This window comes from Pangasianodon hypophthalmus, chromosome 23 (assembly GCF_027358585.1).
Source record: "Pangasianodon hypophthalmus isolate fPanHyp1 chromosome 23, fPanHyp1.pri, whole genome shotgun sequence".
Classification (NCBI taxonomy): Eukaryota; Metazoa; Chordata; class Actinopteri; order Siluriformes; family Pangasiidae; genus Pangasianodon; species Pangasianodon hypophthalmus.
In genome coordinates this window covers 2,673,003-2,695,957 of record NC_069732.1, presented here as the reverse complement: position 1 = coordinate 2,695,957, position 22,955 = coordinate 2,673,003, and the positions used below count along the sequence as shown (strand labels likewise).

The 22,955-nt window shown below is 40.7% G+C and overlaps 1 protein-coding gene across 4 annotated transcripts in view; it reads right to left on the bottom strand.

Moving 5' to 3' along the window:
• Nucleotides 1-22,955, bottom strand: part of wnk4b (WNK lysine deficient protein kinase 4b) — a 70,998-nt gene that overhangs the window by 29,811 nt on the left and 18,232 nt on the right. For all 4 annotated transcript variants that reach the window (XM_053228332.1, XM_026946022.3, XM_053228333.1 and 1 more), the window contains exons 2-4: nt 11,764-11,936; nt 11,206-11,426; nt 8,917-9,074 (exon numbers count right to left, since the gene is read on the bottom strand). In XM_053228332.1, the coding sequence (XP_053084307.1) occupies nt 8,917-9,074; nt 11,206-11,426; nt 11,764-11,936 (552 nt within the window). The remainder of the gene's footprint in view (nt 1-8,916; nt 9,075-11,205; nt 11,427-11,763; nt 11,937-22,955) is intronic.

Here is a 22,955-nt window from a genome sequence, read left to right as displayed (position 1 = left end):
AGTCGTCCAGTTTCCCTGCATCAAATGCTGAGCCAAAAGTGCTGGACTGAACAATGTGGAGGATTTTCATCATGCTCCTGGGGTTTGAGGTTTATGTAGGAGTGTGTTGACGCCGCTGTTCTGCAAAGGCTGCTTTGTCGGATGCCCTTGACATCAGAACCCTGTGGCTTCTAACAGACCCGGCCAGATTCATCCGTCTTTCACTCTTCCTGCCGCCTCCATCTTTTTTCCAGCTAATCACTTCATGTCAGGGCATCTGGCACAGGTTCAGTAAAGCAGCACAGCCAAACTGAATCTCATTTCCATAATGAGAGTGAATAAGCTGTCTTTGTTTGTTGTGTTAAAAAAAAACTGAACATGTTTCTCAGTATAAATAATTTGTTCAATCTTGCAAAACACTAAGGAACATGAGTACCGAGAATCAGAAGTGTTCTTGATCTCAGTGATATATCAGCGACGCATCAGTTGGTCACAAGTTCTGGCACAGCTGGATGTAAGCATGAGCTAATTTAAAAAACATCCAAAATGGGTAGCAGAGCAAAGAAAAGGATAAACTGCAGGAAAACCTGGATGAATAAACAAACAGGATCGATGCTGGGGAAAACAATCAGAAATAACTTTCAGAATAGAAGAACAAAACCTTGCAACAAACATAAGAGAAGGAGTCACACATACACTGAGTAATGAAGGGAAAACAAGAAACAGGTGCACACATTAGGCAACAGACCAGTGAGGGACAGGGGCGGAGCCAGAACCAGAAAGCAAACGTGAACGTGGAAAAAAAATGTCGTGAATTCAAGATAAATGAGAGCAGGGGATTCTGAGGGGATTTGTGACAGAGTTAGAGAACAAACTGAAACACCAATAATTCATTATGACAACATGATGATGGTGCGAGAGTAAACAAGATGACATAACTGTTTTAAGTTGTTTTATTTTAGATCATTTATGCATTAAACTAAAAACACAGTTTTTATTGGTTACTGTAGTAACAAGCAATGGTTGGTTTGGACGTTTGCACCAACTTTCATCAAGAGGAGCCAAGTAATAACTAACTGTGGTTACGTTGCTGTCAGTATCACAGAAGCAGCTAGCGCTAAAGCTAAACGCGAATCGATCACAGGAACCGCTAGTGTTAACGCTAAACGCGAATCAATCACAGGAACCACTAGTGCTAAAGCTAAATGCGAATCAATCACAGGAACCGCTAATGCTAAAGCTAAACACGAATCAATCACAGGAACCGCTAGTGCTAAAGCTAAATGCAAATCAATCACAGGAACCGCTAGTGCTAAAGCTAAATGCGAATCAATCACAGGAACTGCTAGTGCTAAAGCTAAATGCGAATCAATCACAGGAACCGCTAGTGCTAAAGCTAAATGCGAATCAATCACAGGAACTGCTAGTGCTAAAGCTAAATGCGAATCAATCACAGGAACTGCTAGTGCTAAAGCTAAATGCGAATCAATCACAGGAACTGCTAGTGCTAAAGCTAAACGCGATTCTGTCACGGAGTGCCACTAGTGCTAAAGTTCTCTCAAATTCTTTTTTTACAAGATTGTTTGGCAAGAACATTTTCCCCAGGAATACAAGTCTGTTCTTAAGATTTTTGACTTTAAGAAGAATCCTTCACCTCTGGTGCGAATCAGGAACGAGAAGCTAAACGACCTAAACAGAGCTGCAGTGTCCATTCAGGACGGTGGAGGCGGAGAGAGATGAAAGCTGCAGACAGTCTCCATGGAAATCACATGATGACCTTTTATACCTGGCACGTCTCAATGAGGGGCTGTGTGCCGGAGAAATCCATCAAAGCCTGATGGAAAATTTTGGAGAGCAGGAAAATACATTCCGTTCGTTATATCTCATTACCATCAGCGCCAGGCCAAAGCTCCTACTCCACATAAATAACACATTCTCAGCAAAAAGCCTCAACAAGTCCATCATGTTTGCCTGGTTTAAATAGCACGAACTTACAAGAAGAAGCTAAACGATGGGTAATCCGTGGATAAACAAGCATCTGTATCCAGCACATTTCGAGAAAATAAATGAATCACTTGTGTTTAAACGCTGTTTACGCCTTCAGCTCACCTCTCCCTCTTTCCTCCGTTTTGTCGAAATGAATGGTAAGACTTCATACACAGCACATACACAACCGAGAGCCTTTATTTGTGATTTTATGCAAATCCTGGGATGTTGTTGGTCCTTCACATGGCACTGCGACGCTAAATCTGTGTGTAGAGCTGAAATGGTGAGGAACGTTGGGCACCATTCAGCAGCAGTGGTGTGAAATTATAACCGTCAACAACTATCCAGATGAAGATGATGGTCTGGTGAGTTTGGAAAAAAAAGTATAGATCATGGACAGAAGAAAAGCGAATTTATTACCAGGACTTTACACCGTATCAGTGTGAGATGTGAAGAAAAAACCTGTCTATGCAGAGAACTGCCATAACGTCAACAAGATGGCTGTGCAATATGACGATATAAAATCATCACGGTGATAAACTACATCCCAATACACTTTCACGATATCTCTTTATAACTTTTTCTGTTTATTATTTTTTTATAACAATTACAAACTCGGATTGGACGCACCTGATTCAGTGATAAACATTTTCATTTTGAACACATTTAATAAAAGTATCACTGAACTTTTTTTTTTTTTTTGGAAACATTACTATATATCCTGATACATATTGTGCATCGTGATATGATGATATGATTTTTTGTCGTATCGCCCCATCCACCTAGTAGACAGGAGTGTAGAGGAAGGAAGAGAAGAGAGGCGACCATGTGGAGGGAATGAACTGAAGCACATCTGTAAGGATGAAGCAGACCCAGATCTGTCTTTCCCTCAATCTCTTTACCTTTATCTCTCTCTCTGTGGCAGTCTCTGTGTCTCTCTATCTTTGTCTTTTTCTGTCTCTCTCTCTCTCTCTCTCTCTCCCTCTCTCTCTGTCTGTCTCTCTATCTTTCTGTTTTTGTCTCTCTTTCCCTCTCTCTGAAAATCTCTCTCTCTCTCTTTCTCTCTCTCTCTGTGTCATTCTGTTTTCTCTTTCACACGTCTGCAAGTGCACACAGTCCAATGCAGCAAGGTGTAATAATAGCCATATTTAACCAAACACACACACACACACACACACACACACTCACCCACACTCACACACACACACACACAAAATCCATTTCATTTACATTTGATCAATGGCTCTGAGTAGGGTGATGTGCTTCACCATAGCCACAGCTCATCACAATAATTATAAAACAGCCGATGAGGAGTGTTACGCAATGTTACGCCCCCACATTTTACACACACACACACACACACACACACACACACACACACACACACACCCATGGAGAGAAGCACCACAGCCGTGCCCATACAGGACCTTGAAAGCTGATTGTCATGTTCTCTGCTTAATTAGCATTAGCGCTCTCACGGTGCTAATGCTACATCAGGGAGTGCTCTACACAGCCATTTGTAATTGGCTTCGTCCCAAAAGTGGTTCTGAACCAGATTTAATTGCGTGAAGCGAGCTAACCCAAACCAAATTAGCTCGCGACAATTACGCTAATTGTAAATGTTGTTTGCGAGCCAGGTGAGCGAGAGCAGCAGGAAAAACCGGCGTTTTTAAACACACACTAACTCACACAAGTGAGCTCATTTTAACGTAGAAAAAAACTTCTGCTGTTTTGTAGTGCACTTTATCAGCCGAACACTCAAACACTGATCATGTGATTTTATAACACAAAACATGTACAGTAGCAGATGAATTTGCAATTTCATCGTAAATCTTTATTATTGTTTTTTAATCTGATTTTCTGAATGACAAATTTTTTTCTCATTTCTCCTGGATTTTTATTCGATCTTCATATACTGTATATTATTCTGTAACTGCGACAGGGTGGTGTGATGAAGCAGAGTTACTGCTACCACCCCAAAGTTGATTAATTTCCTAGAACAGCATGCTGCAAAGTGTTGTTGACAATTACAATTTTTATTTATTAAAGAAGTTACAGAATTTTATACAAGAATTTATTTTATCCATTTAATGTTCAAGAAACAAGTGAGATCCTGTTCTCACTTCCGTTATAGCAGCTATAAACATTCATCGCTCCCTCACCAGCCTCTCTTTTTCTCTCGCTTTAAATTATTCAATTATTTAAATTATTACAGTATTCTAATTATTATGAAATTATTTATTCATTATAAAAAGAAAACAAATCTCAAACTTCAAGTTACTTAAAGATATTTACACTCAACTCCTGATTAAAGAAAGAGTTCATTTTTAAAAATATATTTTGTTCAAGTGTTTGTCCCAAAAAACAAACAAACAAACAAACAAACAAACAACTGGTCTATTTAAAACCAGGTAACTGCTGGTGTAAAGTGATTCGCTCCAGATAACTCCAGAAACTTTCCCTCTAATAAGCCCGAAGGTGACTCTGGATACAAGTTTTCACACCAAGTATACACACATTCAGGACAGGAAGTCTCCACAGCTGAAAGGAAGAACTGCCTTAATGGCATTAACGTGTTAAAAGTGGAGCAGCGTGCTGGAAAACATGTGGACGAAACCGTGGGCCAAATGAGAAGCTTTCAGCAGGCTGCTATGTCTCTCTGCGTAACAGATATAAAAAATCTGTTCCCATGCTGCTCGGGGACGTGCTCACACTCCGGCGCCTGCTGGACGTCAGACGCTTGCTTTTCGATTCTCAGTGTCTTATTTACTCTGGTATTTTCCCCCACACCGGATTTGCTCGTTTGTCAACCTGTCAGCATGTTCTCTGCTTTCTCTGAAACTTATGTGTGTTGATGTTCATCTGTCATTTCTTTTGTGCATTCGTCACCAAAAATGCTACAGTAGACCCAGAGCGAGGGTTAAAAAGAGTCACTTACTCTCAGTGCCACGTTCAAGACAAGACAAACACGTCCTCTGTGTTTCTACGAATGTGATCTGGACAATTTCAGCAACGCTCATGCTGTACCGTTCACCATGTGCTTCACAAAAAACAGGTCTTTACAAAGGATTCTGGTGATTTATGATGGAACAGAAGGTTAGCGTTAGCTGGATAGTTTAACTTGTTAATTAGGAGTAACGAATATCAAAAAGGGCCACATAGGGGAAGGTGATTTGTACCTTCACTGGAAAATTTAGCACTTTAGAATCGGATTTCTCTTGGATTATTCTCAGTCATTCAGTCATCACTACGATAATTTATTCCTAAACAGTTTGGCGTGGTGAGGTTAAGAACTAAAGACTAAAACATGAAGAAAGTATCCGGGGAGGTGTGATGAAGAGGAGTTACCGGTAGCACCATGAAATCGATTATTTTCCCATTACAGCACGTCCTGGAGAGTTTTATTCCTCTTACATCACAGCAATCTGACAGCAATTCTGATTTTCTTTTATTCATTAAATAATGACATGACATACTTTTTATCTGTTTATAGTTACATTTAATGCTGTGGATGTCTGTGATTCAAGTTAGTTCCTGTTCTCACTTACGTCATAGAGCTCTAGAGAGTCGTTCCCTCTCTTTTTTCTCTCTCTTGAAGTTAATCAGACTAAAAAAACGTAAACTCCTCTGTCCTGAAGATTAGACATCAACACATTTGTTTAAAATGAGTTTATTAGTAAGGTTTCGATTATGTCCCTCTCGTCCCTGTGGAGAGACGTCTCCTGCTTTGGCCTGAGCTGGAGAGAGAGACACATGAATCTGTCTATCAGCAGCATTCCCTCGTCAGCTGACACGCGGGCTGTTATTACTTTCCCATCATGCCGTTCTTTCCCTCAGTGACCTCGAGCAGCTGTAACACCCCCTCCCGACCCTCAGCACTGCCACTGAAACAACTTTCCAGTCATGTTGCCATCACAACAACAACAACAACAACAACAACAGCGAATTTCTCAGTGACTTTACAATCCAAAGCCAAATCCTTCAACACCTACACACTGCACAGAGCCTCCGCCATAAACAATCATTATGTGCATGCTGATCTATTCCCTGTGATGTGTAAGGAATAAAACACTCTGTCTTGTGCTGTTATAGAAAAATAATGAGCGACAGGGCGGTGTGATGAAGCGCAGTCACTCTTCCCACCCTGAAGTTCATTATTTTCCTATAACAGCATGTCTCTGAGTGTTTTGTTCCTCTTAAATCTAATCTGCCAACCATTACAATTTCTTATTCATTACAAAAAGGACGCAACACACTTTTTATCCATTTATAGTTACATTTAATATGTGTCCATACATCAATTTATTCCTGTTATGACATAAGTTGAAGGTCAGAAAGTGTTGACTAATTTTCTATAATAGGTTTATATTAATGCACTCGTTCTAATATGTTAAACGGAAAAAAAGGGATTAAAAAGACGTGTGTAGTCATTGATACGTGAGGAGAGATTGCTTTAACATTCATGGAAGGAGTCTCCAGTGTCAGTGCTGTAAAGCTGTAACTTTAGTTAAAATTTTCCAAAGTTGTGTTTTCTCTGTAACAAGCTGCAAGAGAGAGAGAAAAGAGAGTGTGGTGAGGGAACGACTGTTTAGGGCTGCTATAACGTAAGAGAGAACAGGAACTAACTTGGATTTTGGATGTCCCACATCTGTAAATGTAACTATAAACAGATAAAAAGCCTGGCATATCGTTCTTCAATAGATGAAAAATTGGTGTAAGATAATTTGCGGTGGTATAAGAGGAATAGAGCACAATGAGACATGCTGTTACAGGAAAATAATCAACTTCAGGATAGTAACAGGAAATCTGCTTCATCGCTGATTATTTTCCTATAACAGCACAACACCAAGTCTTTCATTCCTTACTCACTAGCTGAAAATCGTGCGTTTTTTATCTTTTCTTTTTACATTATGTGTGCATTGGTGGGTTTTGTTCTTGTAGACTGGATGTTTTTCTCGACATGCCACACACTGTTTCTTTAACCCGTGTGATCTTCAGCTGTCCTACATGTTGCTGTTTTGGTGATTGTGATGTCTTCCCGATTTGTATCTAGACGTTCATTTCCTCCCAAAAGCAGTGTGTATAAAAGAGAAAGGTAGAGACTGTCTCTCGTTTTAACTCTCGCTGTTCTCCTGTCGCAGGAAAACACACACGCTGTCCCTGTATCCAATCCTGTGACTCAGACACAACATACAAACAGCACAGAGACAGAGACAGGAATCAAATAAACCGCTGTCAGGATTTGTGTGGTTCAGGAAGCATTACGAAAGCATTACACACGCGTGTACATTCATATCTTTCCTTCCTCTTTTATAATCAGGCGACCGAGATAAGACCTGTTCTTGTCGGAATATAAATATGTGACACGGAGCAGGAACAAAGCGCAGCTCAAGGACATGCTGGTAAAGCAAGCTCACTAGTGCTGTGAGGACCTCAAACACACACACACACACACACTCCTGTCTGTTACTGACTGAGTTAAAGTGATGTACTGTGGGGTATCATGGGTGTAACACAATGACACTGTCTGTATCTGATCTATTCAGTGCCTTCAAATATCTGTATTCGGATTTAAATGCAAAGTGGGTGTGGCCTAAACCAGAAGTTGCTTTTTCTGTCTTTTTTTTTTTTTTAATTAAAATATCATTTTAAAAAATGCTTCTGGTTTAGGCCACACCCACTACGGGTTTAAATCTGAATACTGATACAGATACGGATATTTGGAGCACTAATTAGATCGGATACAGATAGTGTTACACCACCATTAGACATGGTATTCACATGATCTCATTCCCGTAATGCAGGTTAAAAAGATCCAGAAACTCCCGTTCAGGCTTCCCTACTGCGGAAGAGGTGACATTTGTGAGATCACCAAAACCCATATCAGACGTTTGCGACAGACTGCGGCATGCTGGCGTCAAATTTATGGATCTGTCGACGTCATTAATGACACATTCTCCTCCTGTAACTTACAATCCTGCGGTGTCAGAGCGAGCCTGATTATTGCTATGGATGAAACACAATTTTTGTGTTTGTAGAATTAGAGCTCTGGTGAGACGTGTTAATTGTCCCTTCTGCTGTGAAGAAAGATCACTGGGACATTCATATAGGCTTCAGATGGCCATTAGTGGGCTCGTGAAAACCTCAGAGAAGGAGGTAATTAAAGCGCAGACAGCCTGAGAGTGGAGCGTTTGCAAAGACGAGTAAAAGAAAAAGGAGTGTGGGCGGCTGCACGAAGATAACCAGCTGCACACACAATGTCCCACTGAGAGCTCTGTCAGGAAACAGTCTCAGGGACGTTAGCATAGCAACACAAAAATGTTGAAAAAAGAAATGACAATGATTTGATGAAAGAGATTTTACGTGCCATAGAAATGCACATTATACCACAGTGCTGCTGAATTCTCCATTCTGATTGGTCAGAAGCTGCAAATCACAGGTTTACATTAATGCACTCATTCTTATACATTAAAATTAAAATTAAAAACGTGTGTGATGATTGATACGGTGAAATGTTCTGTAAGGAGACAGTTATTTTACACTGATGGAAGGAGTCTCCAGTGTCAGCGCTTTGTAACAGTCAGAGGTAAAGCTGTAACTTTTTTCTTCAGGACAGAGGAGTTAATGCTTTGCGGTTTCTGGGAAAACCGTAACTAGAAATGGATAAAACGTACGATGTGTCATTTTTTAGTAAATAGAAATTCGTTATGAAATTGCTGTGGTATAAGAGGAATAAAACACTCCAGGACTTGCTGTTATAGGAAAATAATCAACTTCGAGGTGGTAACGTTGACTCTGCTTCATCGCCGTGGTTTATAAAGTCGTACAAAGGGCGGTCGTGTCGAATCGTTTGAGGTCATTGAGGTAAGTTGAATGGATACACACATTAATCTACAACCTTAATCTGTGATGCAGTAATAAATGTACACATGGATGAAAGGCTTCACTCACGCTGGTGACTTTCCGGTAGATCTGGGCTGCGTTCTGGCACTCTGAGTACGGATATTCCGATGTAGTCATCTCCAGGATGCACATCCCAAAGGCATAAACGTCCACCGCCTCGTCATACTTCTCCTCGTACATCTCTGGAGCCATGAATTCAGGAGTGCCTGTGAGAGAGAGAGAGAGAGAGAGAAAGAGAGAGAGAGCACAAAAGAGGCAAAATTAGCATAATGTGTAACGGGCCCAGTACAGGACTTTGAGGAACACCTTAAGCTGCAAATATGCTTCAGTTTCACTCTGGCTTTGTTCATGCACCCTGCTGCTACACATTGTTCATATAGTCGCCTGCGTACTTTATGTGCATTCAGAGAATAAAAATATATCCACTAGGAGGCAGGGTAGCGCCGAAACATCTCTGACCAGAGCTGGAATATCTTTCTTAAGTACTACTTGTCAGCAGTGAAAGTGGCAACAGTGCAGGAGGTGACTTTATTGTTTATCTTGCTGCTGAGAGACATCCTACAGATGTGGCCACCTCGAATTGGATTTTTTTTTCACATCAGAAACTGCCACAGGTTCTAAATCCCAAACATATCAGATAACTGGTCATTTGATTCAAATCTAAACACTTATGTCTGTTTTTCCTGCTCATTCTGAAGCTATTGTCATTGTCATGTGATGATTTTTAGGCCAAAATTCATCATTTGGCACTCATACAACACACATGACATCACAAAGGATAGTCAGTGGCGTCCAGACATAAAAAAATGGTCTTATCAGTCTGTCAGGGGAAACAGGCATTAAAAACCTGCAGGGTAGCTACAGAGACCGGGCCGTGTTCGAGGACATTTCAGAGTGAGGATACAGTGGGGTCTGACTCCAAAACCAACATAAAATTAAAGGCCTTGAGACAAAATATAAAGATGCAATAAAAAGAGCTTAATAATCGAAATTAAGTTCTCACTGCAGAACTCCAAGGGGTGGAGCTGGATTTGATCCAACTCTTCCTATAACCCTAAATCTAACTTATACAATGCTTTACAACTCGAAACAACACATTAAACACGCTAATCCAGCCTGAAACACACTCCACTCCTGGACTTCTGGCTTGACTCCTCCCAGGTAGGAGGAGTCAGATCAGGTCAGACTCCACCCCATGGACATTTCTGGTCTGCAGTGAGGGGTACTCACAATAATCGCAGTGGAAACAACAGATTCACTTCCTTTCTACAACCATGGGGCGAAGTGAACACAGGCCACGTATAAAATCAGTGTCAAAATGTCAGAATTGTGCATCGAGGCCCACAGTGTAAATACAGCCCGTGTCTGCTGACGTCTTTAAATCTAATCTCTGTCTGGCAGTGTGCTGGCGTAAATATGGCAGAATGAATAAATAAACATACGCTCCGGACGGTGGCAGAGGCGGTGCAGGTGATGTTTACAGTAATAACTGTGAAGGTCAGTTTCACCGCTGAGATAACAGCGTACACAGCCGTAATAAGGGACTAGCCGTATTTCCACCTTTTGCTACGTCGCCAGTTACTCTAACTTTACTGATGTATCCCTAGACAAAATGAGTTACAGGAATGTGTAGAGGCGGTTCCACAAAAAGTGCTGCCGTGGCTATTGTGGCATTTATGAGAATATAATACAGAGCATGAATGGTCTCTTATGCTGCTTTCACACCTACTAGTCCATTTACTGAATCTGTATCAGAGTGAAATTGATTGTTTTGAATTGAAATTGATTCTCAAACTAAACATCATTAAACTGATCGAAAAGTGAAAAACGTTGTCTGAGAGGCGTGTTGAGGAGAGAACATCCTCATAAAACTCTTTCATTCACTGTTCAGAAATACAATGACGAAAAAATCTAAACTTTTCACAAGTGCGTAATAATCACAAAAATCCCCAGAGCACAGAAAACACAGACACAGTGCCACATACATGATTCGATAATTAAATAAATAACTAGTTTGAAACATTTCGTGTCACATCCTGTGATTATTTTCTCTCAAATCTCCAGGACACATGGCATTTCTGGAGCGCTACAGCTCTGTGGCTCAGTTAGCAGCCCACGTCTACAAAACAAAACAACACAACAAAAAAACAACACAACAAAAAAACAAAACAACAAAAAACAAAACAACAAAAAACAAAACAACACAAAACAAAACAAAACAAAACACGCAGCATGCTTCCTGCAGTGAGTCGATTCAGAATCGATTGGCTTCACTCAGAAGCAGAGTGAAAGTATGTAGCTCACCCTAACAAACCCCCGGCCGCTACACTAACTCACCGATGACGCTCTTAGCAAAGGAGGCGCTCTTCAGCGTAGCCAGACCCAAATCTCCGATCTTGACCGATCCAGTGGGACCCGTGATGAAGATGTTGTCACACTTGAGGTCTCGGTGGATGATGGGTGGAGTTCGTGTGTGCAGGAAGTGGAGGCCTTTCAGGATCTGGTGGCTCCAGCGCTGAAGAAGTTTCAACTTCATCTCTTTAAATCTTTTCAGGTATCTGAGTGGAAGCAAGAGAGAGGAGTGAACCATTTCTCTAAGTGCCAGGCAGAAATAAAAAGACAGACAGAAAGAAAGAAAGAAAGACAGACAGACAGACATACTGGCAGAAAGAAGACAGACAGACAGAAAGGCAGGCAGGCAGAGAGAGAGAAAGAAAGAAAGAATGTTTTTCATCTGTGTGTTTGTATGTGTTTGTGTTTGTGTGTGTGTTTGTGTGTGTGTGCCTGTGTGTCTGTGTTTTTGTGTGTGTCTGTGTTTGTGTGTGTGTCTGTCTTTGTGTGTCTGTGTTTGTGTGTGTGTGTGTGTGTCTTTATTCCTGACAGGACTGAGCTTACGTCTTGAGTGTTCCTGACGTCATCAGCTCAGTAACCAGGATGATGCACTTGTGGCCTTTAACGGTGGACTTCCATGAGTCATAGAAGCGAACGATGTTAGGGTGCTGGAGCCCCTTCAGCATCTCCACCTCCTCGCTAAAGCGCTGACGCTCCGCTTTGCTCAGCCGCCGCGTCTGAGAAGAAAAACACAACGTACTGAGAATCTGACACGAGTGTTCAGACTTCTGATACCACGTGTGTTTTATCAGAGCATATGGAAGCTACATGATTAAAACCATGACAGTATCATTCACAGGCTGAGTAATTGCTCACTGATGTGGATATGTAGCAGGTTAGGGTCAGGGAGGTTCGGGTGTCAGTGAGGTTCGAGTTAGGGTCAGTAAGATTCAGCTTAGGGTCAGTGGGGTTCAGGTTAGGGTCAGTGAGATTCAGCTTAGGGTCAGTGGGGTTCAGGTTAGGGTCAGTGAGATTCAGCTTAGGGTCAGTGGGGTTCAGGTTAGGGTCAGGGAGGTTCGGGTGTCAGTGAGGTTCGGGTTAGGGTCAGTGAGATTCAGCTTAGGGTCAGTGGGGTTCAGCTTAGGGTCAGTGAGGTTCAGGTTAGGGTCAGTGAGGTTCAGGTTAGGGTCAGTGGGGTTTGAGTTAGGGTTACCAAAGTTAAAGCCAACATTACTGAGGTTAAGGTTAGGGTTACTGAGAATAAGGTTATCATGTTTAGGGCAAGGCTACTGCAGTTAGGGTAAGGCTACTGGGGTTAGAGTTATCATGGTTAGGGTTAAGGGTAAGGCTACTGGGGTTAGAGTTATCATGGTTAGGGTTAAGGGTAAGGCTACTGAGGTTAGGATTAAGGGTAAGGCTACTGGGGTTAGGGTTAGGGCTACTGAAGTTAGGGTTATCATGGTTAGGGTTAAGGGTAAGGCTACTGGGGTTAGAGTTACTGGGGTTAGAGTTATCATGGTTAGGGTTAAGGGTAAGGCTACTGAGGTTAGGGTTAAGGGTAAGGCTACTGGGGTTAGGGCTACTGGGGTTAGAGTTATCATGGTTAGGGTTAAGGGTAAGGCTACTGGGGTTAGAGTTATCATGGTTAGGGTTAAGGGTAAGGCTACTGGGGTTAGAGTTATCATGGTTAGGGTTAAGGGTAAGGCTACTGGGGTTAGAGTTATCATGGTTAGGGTTAAGGGTAAGGCTACTGGGGTTAGAGTTATCATGGTTAGAGTTATCATGGTTAGGGTTAAGGGTAAGGCTACTGGGGTTAGAGTTAGGGCTACTGAGGTTAAGGTTATCAGGGTTAAGGGTAAGGCTACTAAGATTAATGTTTGAGTTACTGAGGATATAGTTACAGAGGTTAAGATTAAGGTTAGGATTATTTCTATTTCTTATTTTCTTGGTGGTGAAAGTCAGTCCTGCAGCACCTTTATTACTGTCAGCTCCGGTAACACCTCTACGTTTTGAATCTATTCTGTGTCACTTTTAAACCACTTTGGATAAAAGCATCTGCTCAATGAACACGCTTAAATCTAAATCTATATATAAATGTAGAATATCTACAAGCAGTTACACTATTACACAATTATACTATTATGCCATTATACTATTACCTCTCCAGCAGAGCTGTAAGCAGAGCTGTAAGCACATTTGCTTTCCTGTCGCTTGTTACGAAATAGCAATTTGAGCAAACGTTTTTTCCTTTATAGGATCTGGCGCTGATGGTTTGCTCTTTGTGGAGTGGTTTAATGTAGGTGACATGAGGGCTCTGGAGAGCCTCCCACACACCTCTTCATACAAACCTCTTCACATCTGTTACTGCGCTTTTAGATTTTACAGGTCATGACGACCTGTACGCGACAGATCTGAACATGTCTCTCTGAATCATAACTGTCGGGAAACTGCCACTAATTGCTCAGTAATCTTATCAGATAACAGAGAATGCAAGTTTTCACAGGTGATTTACGAAGAATAAAACAGAGATAATAAAAGAATGAATAAAAGGGAGACAGTATTCGTCAGGCTTTGACAAACAATGTGACGTAAATGTGAAGCAAACAGATATTATGCGCTCACTGTATCGTGCACATGACAGCTGAACAAACTCTGTGTATGAACATACTATGTGATCATGCCTGTGATTGGTCGTTACAAACGAGGCGTATCCCAGGCTGATTCGTTCCAACTTTGAGGAGAGGCAATCTTCATCCGGTAGTCATGGTAACTGTCGTGATTTTACAACAGCACCACCTCCAGGACTGGTCAATACAAAACCCTAGAGAGCACACAACCTTGTAAGGAGGATTTGTCTTTGCGCAACTTGCACACGTCATCTCTGCGTTAAACATGCAGATGCCTTAAATGACTGAATGATGTCATGTGCAGTGTAGGGGTGGAATGAAATATGTAAATGAGGCGTCTGCGTGCGTCACTTCTTCCTTATATCTGAGGCAAAATCACGTCAAAGAGACTCTCGTACCTCAAACTGAAACTGAAACACGAGTATAATGCTGATTAAAGATGACGTAGTGTCGAAAATCTGTCAGAAAACATTACACTAGAGTGTAGACATGAGAGTGCTTTCTGTTAATAAGGTAACTGTCAATGAAAACCTTTCTAAAAGCTGTGTTTAAATGCTGTCCGTGTCTGAGGTGTGAAACTATGCCGAATCTCTAATATGATACCAACCAACTCATCATTCTGAGAAACATTCTGCTTGTTTTGAGACACTAAGACATCATTTAGAAAATATTTCTTATTATTCAGACTGAAATAAGCTTCTGCAAATGTAATACCTGAACGTCTGATGTACTAATTTCTACAGGTAATAGCTGTTCCTAGATAAGTTTCAGGCTGCAGGTAGAAATATATTAAAATTGGCATTGACTTCACCCTGTATTATGCATCTTTAGGTAGAATTGCAACAAACCTAGAGTAAATCAGGGCCTAAAAGAAAAGAGGATAACTTTTAAATCTACAAAAATAAACACACCCAGAATTATGATAACTCCCAGGCCCTGCTGTGAAGTGTATGTATTTTTGTTTAGATTCACACTTTTATTATGTTTGAGTAATAATTCTGAAAAGCTTGATGATTTAAGGTTTACTGCAGTAGGAACGAAGAAACCAATAAGAAACTATAAATGACACCTTCAGGTACTCCACTTGTCTGATTACAACCACACCCACGAGCACGGCTTAGGGCGGAGATTGGACAGTGATTGCATTTCAGTGTAGCATGACTGCAAATTACTGCTGAAAGTGAAATGCATTACAGCGGAAAATAACATTCACTTCTCATGCAAAGTCGGGTTTTCATTCTTTAAACAGCAAAACCTGCATTATTCTTCGAGCGATGTAAGAGCAGTGCAGTGATGTGATTAATACGAAGCTGTACTGTCTGTGTACGGCATTTCACATTTCCCCTGGTGTGATTGCTGTTCTATCTTCCTCTCTACAGATTAGCATTTCATGATATGGATTATTCTAACTGGTGCTTTAATGAGCTGGAAAAGGAAACGGTGTTTTAAAAACAGAGGATTTGAGTATGGTGTGTGTAGGATATGAGCGAGCAGTGCCAAACCCCAAAACCACAAAAACTCAGAACTCAGCACATCATATTACAACTCAGAACTTGTAATTACAGAATGGAAACACTGATGGGTTCGTTAGATTTCTTGTGAAGTACCAGCTAAGGGAATGAGGGACCATGCCAAGAACAGTTAAAGAGTTTCTGGGAGTTTGGGACATGAGTGAGTGATGGCCAAGGCACAGTGGTAAGCTGGTACATACTGTACACACTGGAGAGTCTTATGTGAATGTTTCTTATGTCATCCTGCTAAATAAAGAAAAATATTACACAAGTGTTCCACCAACATAAAGCTGTGCATTTAAGGACTGTGCATTTGAGGAGTAAACAAGTTAAAAATATAGATAAGAAGCTGCTATCAACTGTATGACAAACATGATCAAGGTGTTTATTTTGTAAGGAGACATTTATTTAACATTTACGGAAGGAGTCTCCAGTGTCAGTGCTTTGTAATGGCCAGAAGTAAAGCAGTAACCTTAAGACTAGTGTGTTTTTTTGTCTAATTAACTTTAAGAAAGAGAAAAAAGAGAGGCTGGTAATGGAGCGTATGATTACAGCTGCAATAATGTAAGTGACAACAGGAACTCACTTGTTTCATAGACATTCCACAACATCGTAAGTAACTAGGGTTAGTAAACAGATAGAAAGTATGGCATGGCGTTCTTTAATAAATAATTAACTTGTAATCTTGGCAAACTGCTGTGGTAATAGAGGAATAAAACAGTATTGGCTTTGGAAAGTAATCAGCTTCAGGGTGGTAACATACTGTAGCTCTGCTTCAATACACCACCACACTGTTGATTATTTTCCTGCAACAGAATGACAGTGTTTTATTGCTCACATAAACAGTTTCATATGTTCATTAGTTTAATCTGCAATAGCGTTTATTTGTTATATAAGTGAGGAGGCGTGGCCTGTCGCTCCACTCCGCCGTGTTTGCATTTTAAAAAGAAATGCATGCATGACAGCATGTCTGCTGCGTTTATTTGGGTTTCCACAGCTCGCTTCACGTCTCGTCAAATGAAATGACATCAAGATCCGAAACATCACTGGCTCTGTTCTCAGGTGCAGAGCTTCAAAGCAGGAACCTGAGCACAGTGATTGATGTCCTGCCTCGCTTTTTCAGCTCACAACAACAACATGTTCCAAAAACCCCACTTTTATAACAGACAGCCCACTGTTCGACTTTTTTATGAGTGTGAACAGAAAATGTGACACTGATCCTGGACTTCAGAGCTGACACTGAGCTGTGGCTAATGAAAGTATGGCTTGTTGACAGACAGCCACAGGGAAAACCAACAGGGACTGAAAAGTGAGAACATACTGTGCATGTGATCAAGTGTGTGTGTGTGTGTGTGTGTGTGTGTGTTGGGGGTTGAGAGCATGCAGGGTTATTGGTCAAAGCGTGCCTGTGCTATTTAAAGACAGATTAGAAAAACAGCTGTGTTGAAGAGATCCTGACTCTCTCACTTCTCACCAGGTATGTCCCTCCTGGCCTTCTATTAGTGATCAAACTGAATATCGTTTGATGATTTAATGACCACACACACACGCACACACACACACACACACACACACACAGACACAGTGGACAGCCCATGTACAAAGCCCATTTTATTACACACAGATGTTTGGTCTCCATTGTGAGCTGGATTCAAACACGTTAAAGGAATACTCCAGCATTTTTTTTAACCAAATCTCTATGTGTGTGTGTGTGTGTGTGTGTGTGTGTGTGTGATTACCACAAAGAAAGTTTTGATACATTTCTCTGTGCTAAAAAAAAATGCAAACAAAACCTTCAGGAAAGTGTACAGTGATAAGAACTACATTTTTGCTGATGGTGTTTGGATACCACAAAACCTTCATGAAAATGTAAAGGAACCAGAACTACTTTTTCAGGAGGAGGAATTTGTGGTGTAGTTGTGTGGCTCTGACAGTGTATGGAGATCACAAAACTGTCAGGAAAACATAAAGTAACTGGAACTACTTTTTCAGAGGGAGGAATTTGTGGTGTAGTTGTGTGGCTCTGACAGTGTATGGAGATCACAAAACCTTCAGGAAAGAGGAAAGTTACTGGAACTACTTTTTCTCTGATGGTGTATGGATATCACACAACCTTCAGGAAAGTGTAAAGTAAGCAGAACTACTTTTTCAGGCATTGATGAGCTGGCTGGAATCCAGTCATCTGGACTGGAGCTGCTGTTCAACAGGAGGTGGCTCGAGCTTCACACTCCTGAACATAACTAGCCATTTAGCAAAGCAATTTGTGCTGACGTCACCTCTGAAAGAGTCCCACACAACATCTCCTGCCTCGACTCGACATCACACTGAGGCTCGTTTGTTTAAATCACCGGCCGTGCTTCGAAAGAAAGACTTTTTTTATTTTCTCCAGAGATTTGGTGCACAGCTGGGAGGAAATACAGATACAGAAGAAGGAAGCACAAAGTGTGACTGTGTAAAATTTTGTTTTTTATGTAAGAAGCTATATGAGCTCTTGGCTAGGTTTTCTGAAGAGGGGCTCATGCTTTCATACAGAGTATTGCACATGGAATTCCAAACCCATGTCAAAACAGACGAGCACAGCCTGTAATTACAGTTTAAGATTGTGGTCTGGATATTTCAGTTCATTCCAGCGTATGTGTGTGTGTGTGTGTGTGTGTGTGTTTGTGTGTGTGGTGTGAGTCTGGATTTGGGAATCACACACAGCAAAACATTATGTTTAGCGCAGCTGTCATTACAAAGTTCACTGTTTGAACACTTCACATATTTATAATGTTGAACTATTCAAAGGCAAAATCAAATTTGCTTACAGTCAGCTCCATAATTATTGGCACCCACTATAAAGAGTTTAAAAAAGTTACAAACATCTTAGAACCCAAGAGGACACTGGCTGTTCCTGACACCACAACAATGATAGATATAAAAATTAACAACATCTCAGTTTGTATTGCTAGTTGTTACGGGAGCAGTGAAGTGAGTAAAAGCAGAAAGAAGGAGCTCATGTACACTTTATGTCAATAGCTGTTTTGACAACAGCTATTACATCATCAACTATTTCACGTATCGACTGGTTTCACCTCGCTGTTGATGAGAGAGGTTAGACGAGAACATCCAGACTGGTTTGAGCTGACAGGAAGGCTACAGCAACTCAAATAACTACTCTGTACAATCGTGGTGAGCAGAAAGGAATCTCAGAACACACAACACATCAAACCTTGAAGCGCATGGGCTACAACTGCGAGGCTACACGGGGCACAGGCTCACTGAAACCGAACAGATGAAGATTATGAAAAGATCAGGTGACATTTTTGCAGCTGCCCAGTCTGAAGTGTATATCTGACATTCCACAATATTAAATGTAACTATAGATGGATAAAAAGTACAGCATGCCATTCTTCAATATAATTCCTTTTAGACCGTTGGAAATTGCATGTATAAGAGAAAAAAAATACTTTAGTACATGCTCTTATAGGAAATTAAATAAAGTTCAGAGTGGTAACATTGACTCAGCTTCATCACACCACCCACTGCTGATTATTTTCCTATAACAGCACAGCACTGAGTGTTTTACATTAATATGCATGCAGTGGGACTCTTCTGAGTGTAGGAATATGATGCGATGTGTGTGTGTGTGTGTGTGTTAGGCCTTATCAGGAACACACGCTGTAGTTTAAGGAGGACTCGGGTGGTGTTGAGTGACAGCTGTGTCTCAGCAGATACACGTTATCACAGCTGATTTCCTGAAATGCTACTTTACACACAGTGCTAATAGCACACTGTAAACGAGCATGAAGCTGGAATAAGCTAGGCTAGTCACCCACATGAGTTTAAAGAAACACTAGCACAGCTTTATCTAATTGTATTTTGAGATCAACAGGCAGCGATGCGTTCAGATCAAATGAGGCAGAGATCGTAATATTTTAGCCTGGAAGTGTATGAAAGCCACATGCCATGTGTTCTGTCTGTTCTGAACTGTGCTGTTTATGCTGGTGTGGGATCACGTGTGTGTGTGTGTGTGTGTGTGTGTGTGTCCTTAAAATGGCTAAGGTTAGAAGCTGAAGGTTTTGTTTCAGACATGGTTTGCTAATTATTTCCACGACACATGTCATGGTCCTCCAATAATTAGCTACTAGTCTCTAAAAACCCACCATTTGCTTAATAATTTCTAAATACATTAAAGAAAAGAATTAAATAGACCTCATGTAGATTTAACTCTCTAACTCACCTGAGCTCTAACGCACCTACTTCCTGTTTCCTGCCAGTTACTCGGCATGTTTAATCACCTCACTTTCCGCAGTTCTTGTGAGGGTTTTTCTCAGTCCTTTCCATCTGCAATTCTGAGCAGTTTTCCCAGTTTGGCTTTCTGGTTTTTGTCCTCTTTTCCTCTCTCCATTTTGATCGCTTTTTTTCGATTTCACACTGTATGTACGATTGTTTGACCTTTGCCAAACTGACTCCACCTTTGCCTGATGATTTGGATTGTCATTAATTATTCTACCTGCATCTACATGCTCATGACTCTGACGATAGTGAACAACAAATGCTATAGGACTTTTGGATTAGATTAAAGGTGCAGTCTGTCATCTATCTAGACCTATAACAAACATATTATTTGAAAGATATCTTAGATGATATGATTTGTAAAATTGGCATGCAAATAATAATAATGGCTAGTTTTAGGAGTTCGATCAAAATTTTCTGGTCCAGAAATGAGCTCCATTCCCACTTCAATAAAAGCTTAGCTACTACTTAGCTACTAATTGTAGGAAAATTCATGTATTATAAGAGGAATAAAACATTTCGAGACATGGTGTTATGGGGAAATAATCAACCTCAGGGGGAAAATAGTAACTCCAATTCATCACACCCCACTGTAGTTGATTATTTTCCTATAACAGCATGGCACGGAGTGCTTTATTCCTTATATAATGAGGTCTGAAATGAAACAGTGCAGATGAATCACTGAGACAGTTGATGTTAATTATGTTTCACAATCATAACTACAATAAGTTTAATACTTCAATACAATACACTACGCTTTATTTTCCCAGTCGAACATAACTCGCTGATTCTGTTACGATATTTGTGAGGAAAAAGTGTTTACGAGTTGAATCCCAGAGGATGGAACTTGAGGATGATAAGAGTGGGTCCAAATAAAAAAAAAACCCTCAGCAATCCAATCCTCTTTCTTTCTGTCTCTTTCCTTTAAGGTCAGGACGCTAATAATTTTTCTCTCTGTCTCTAAAACCTCTGTCTGGCAGGGAGAAAGGTCTGTCTCTCACAAGCACTAAAGGAAGGATGGATGATCTGTGTGTTATGTAACATGAGGATTGATGTTGAGTTCACAGCTTCTCATCTTGCCAGCAGTTTCCCTCCCCTCTTCTACTCCGAAGTCTCCAAAACACAGATTAATGACACACCAGAGATGGAATGAAAATAAGATAAAAGCCTGGCACAATGGTTCATCTGAGCTCACGTGTGGCCCACATTGCATTCGTCCACTGAGCCGCACGTAACATGTCTGAGCTGAAAGTGGACCATGTAACTTGTTTACTAAAGAGAGGGTTTATAACGCTGTTGTGTTTTTATGGCAGTCATATAGTTTTCCTCCCTCGCAGTGAAACAACAACTTTTTACTGTAAAGATTAATTATCCAAACTTTCCCTAGGTTAAAGCATCTAATCAGCATGTTTTAGATGAATATTTTTTATTTAAAAATTGTAATCATATCTGGAATATATGAATACGAATACAAATATTCGAAATGAACAGATAATGGGTTCTAATGTGGACAAATATTTGATACAAATAGGACAGGCTGGTGCAGGAACGACTGTTTATAGCTGCTATAACGTATGTGAGAACAGGAACTAACTTGTTTTGCAAACATTAAATGTAACTGTAAATGGATAAAAGTATGAGAAGATTGTAAGAGTGGGTAAATCGCTGTGGCGTAAGAGGAATAAAACACTTGGGGCTGTGCTGTTACAGGAAAATAATCTACTTCAGGGTGATAATAGTAACTCCGCTTCATCACACCACATCGTCGTTGATTAATTTCCTAGAAGAGCAGGACACAGAGTGGTTTATTCCTTACACATCACAAACTGCATCGTGCCGAGGCTGTAGGCTTCCGCTGACTCATGCTGCGGTTATTTTTAATTTTCATTTTTTAAAAAAAATTCTCTCCTACACAGCGGGTCGAAACTCAGCATGATTCATTCATTCAAACATTTAAAGGCATTAATGTGTGTGTGTGTGTGTGTGTGTGTGAAGAGCCACTTGCTGGGAACAACAGCAGTTGTTTATTGTCTGTTTTGTTCTGTATAATTATTAAAATGACCCGAGGTTGTCTTATCCCCACACTGACCAATGATCTAACATGTCCCTGAGGCCACTGTTTATCTTTTTTACCTTTTTATATTGGGAAAAATTGTAAAGGTTCCCTTTGGTTTCTCTAACAGTTGTCTGATTTGCAACTGGCGAGATTATGTGTGCACAACAGGTGCTCTGAAAGTGCTGGAAATACCCGACTCAGCAACTTAGCAACGAGCAGAACACAAGAAAGTGTTGCTAAAGTGACTGCTGCGCTGAGACCTTTGAGTTTCAAGGAAAAAAAAAACCACCTTTCACTCAGGAACTGCTCAAAGCTCACAGAGAACCATCTGGATAACCATCTGCATAATCCCACGATGTCTGTACGTGGAACACTAATGAGTATTTACTGAGGTATATTAATTATAAGCAGTGCTAGAATTTTGCAACCCTCTTAGGAAATTTAGAAAGTTGTTCCGTAAAGGGGTGTCTCCTTATCCAAAATGGTTCCTTTAGGAGGCACTTAATTTCCCAACATCCCCTTAAAGAACCCCTGAAGAACCTTTTTTTCTAAAAGTCTACCAAGTATCTAGAAGCTAAATGTAAGACACCTGACAAAAATGAGGAATCATTTGGAGAACCCTGAAGAACCCTAAAGAAAAGTAGTAGGTACAGTTGAGTGCAAAAGTTTGTATCCCCCTCCCCATGGTTGCAGGGTGAAGAAAAGCAAAATTTCACACCCCACTACACACTGACACTTGAGCATACTGCTTTCAGAAGATTGCCCTGTCCTGATGGGGAACGTATGGACTGTCCATCCAACAATGGACCACATTCCCATCCTTTCCCATTCTTCTCCCTGGCCACTGCATTTCTGTCTTCATGTCTTTGTTCACTGAATTGTTTGACAAGGTTATTTTTTTTTTTTACTATTTCCTTTTTCTTCTTCTGCCCTGATGGTAGGAGTCTGATTCCTGTTTTTGCACTGAATGCTCGACCTACTTTCATGACGTCAGAACTGTGAGATCTGGCACCATACATCAGCATAAAACCCTGGGCAGTATTTGAGGATAATAAATCATTGCTTCCAGATTTTCTGTTGGAGATGTGCTATGACTCACAGGACAATTACGTCCTGTGTGGAACTCTTGTCGTAGATGAAGATGATTTAGAGCTGCAGATGATCACCAGGGAAGTACTTCATTGGATCTAAACCTCAATGGTTTATCATGGAGTGCTTACTTTATAATGCACTTTACATTTGGAAATAAATCCAGACCCGAAATGACAACAATTTGCATTTATT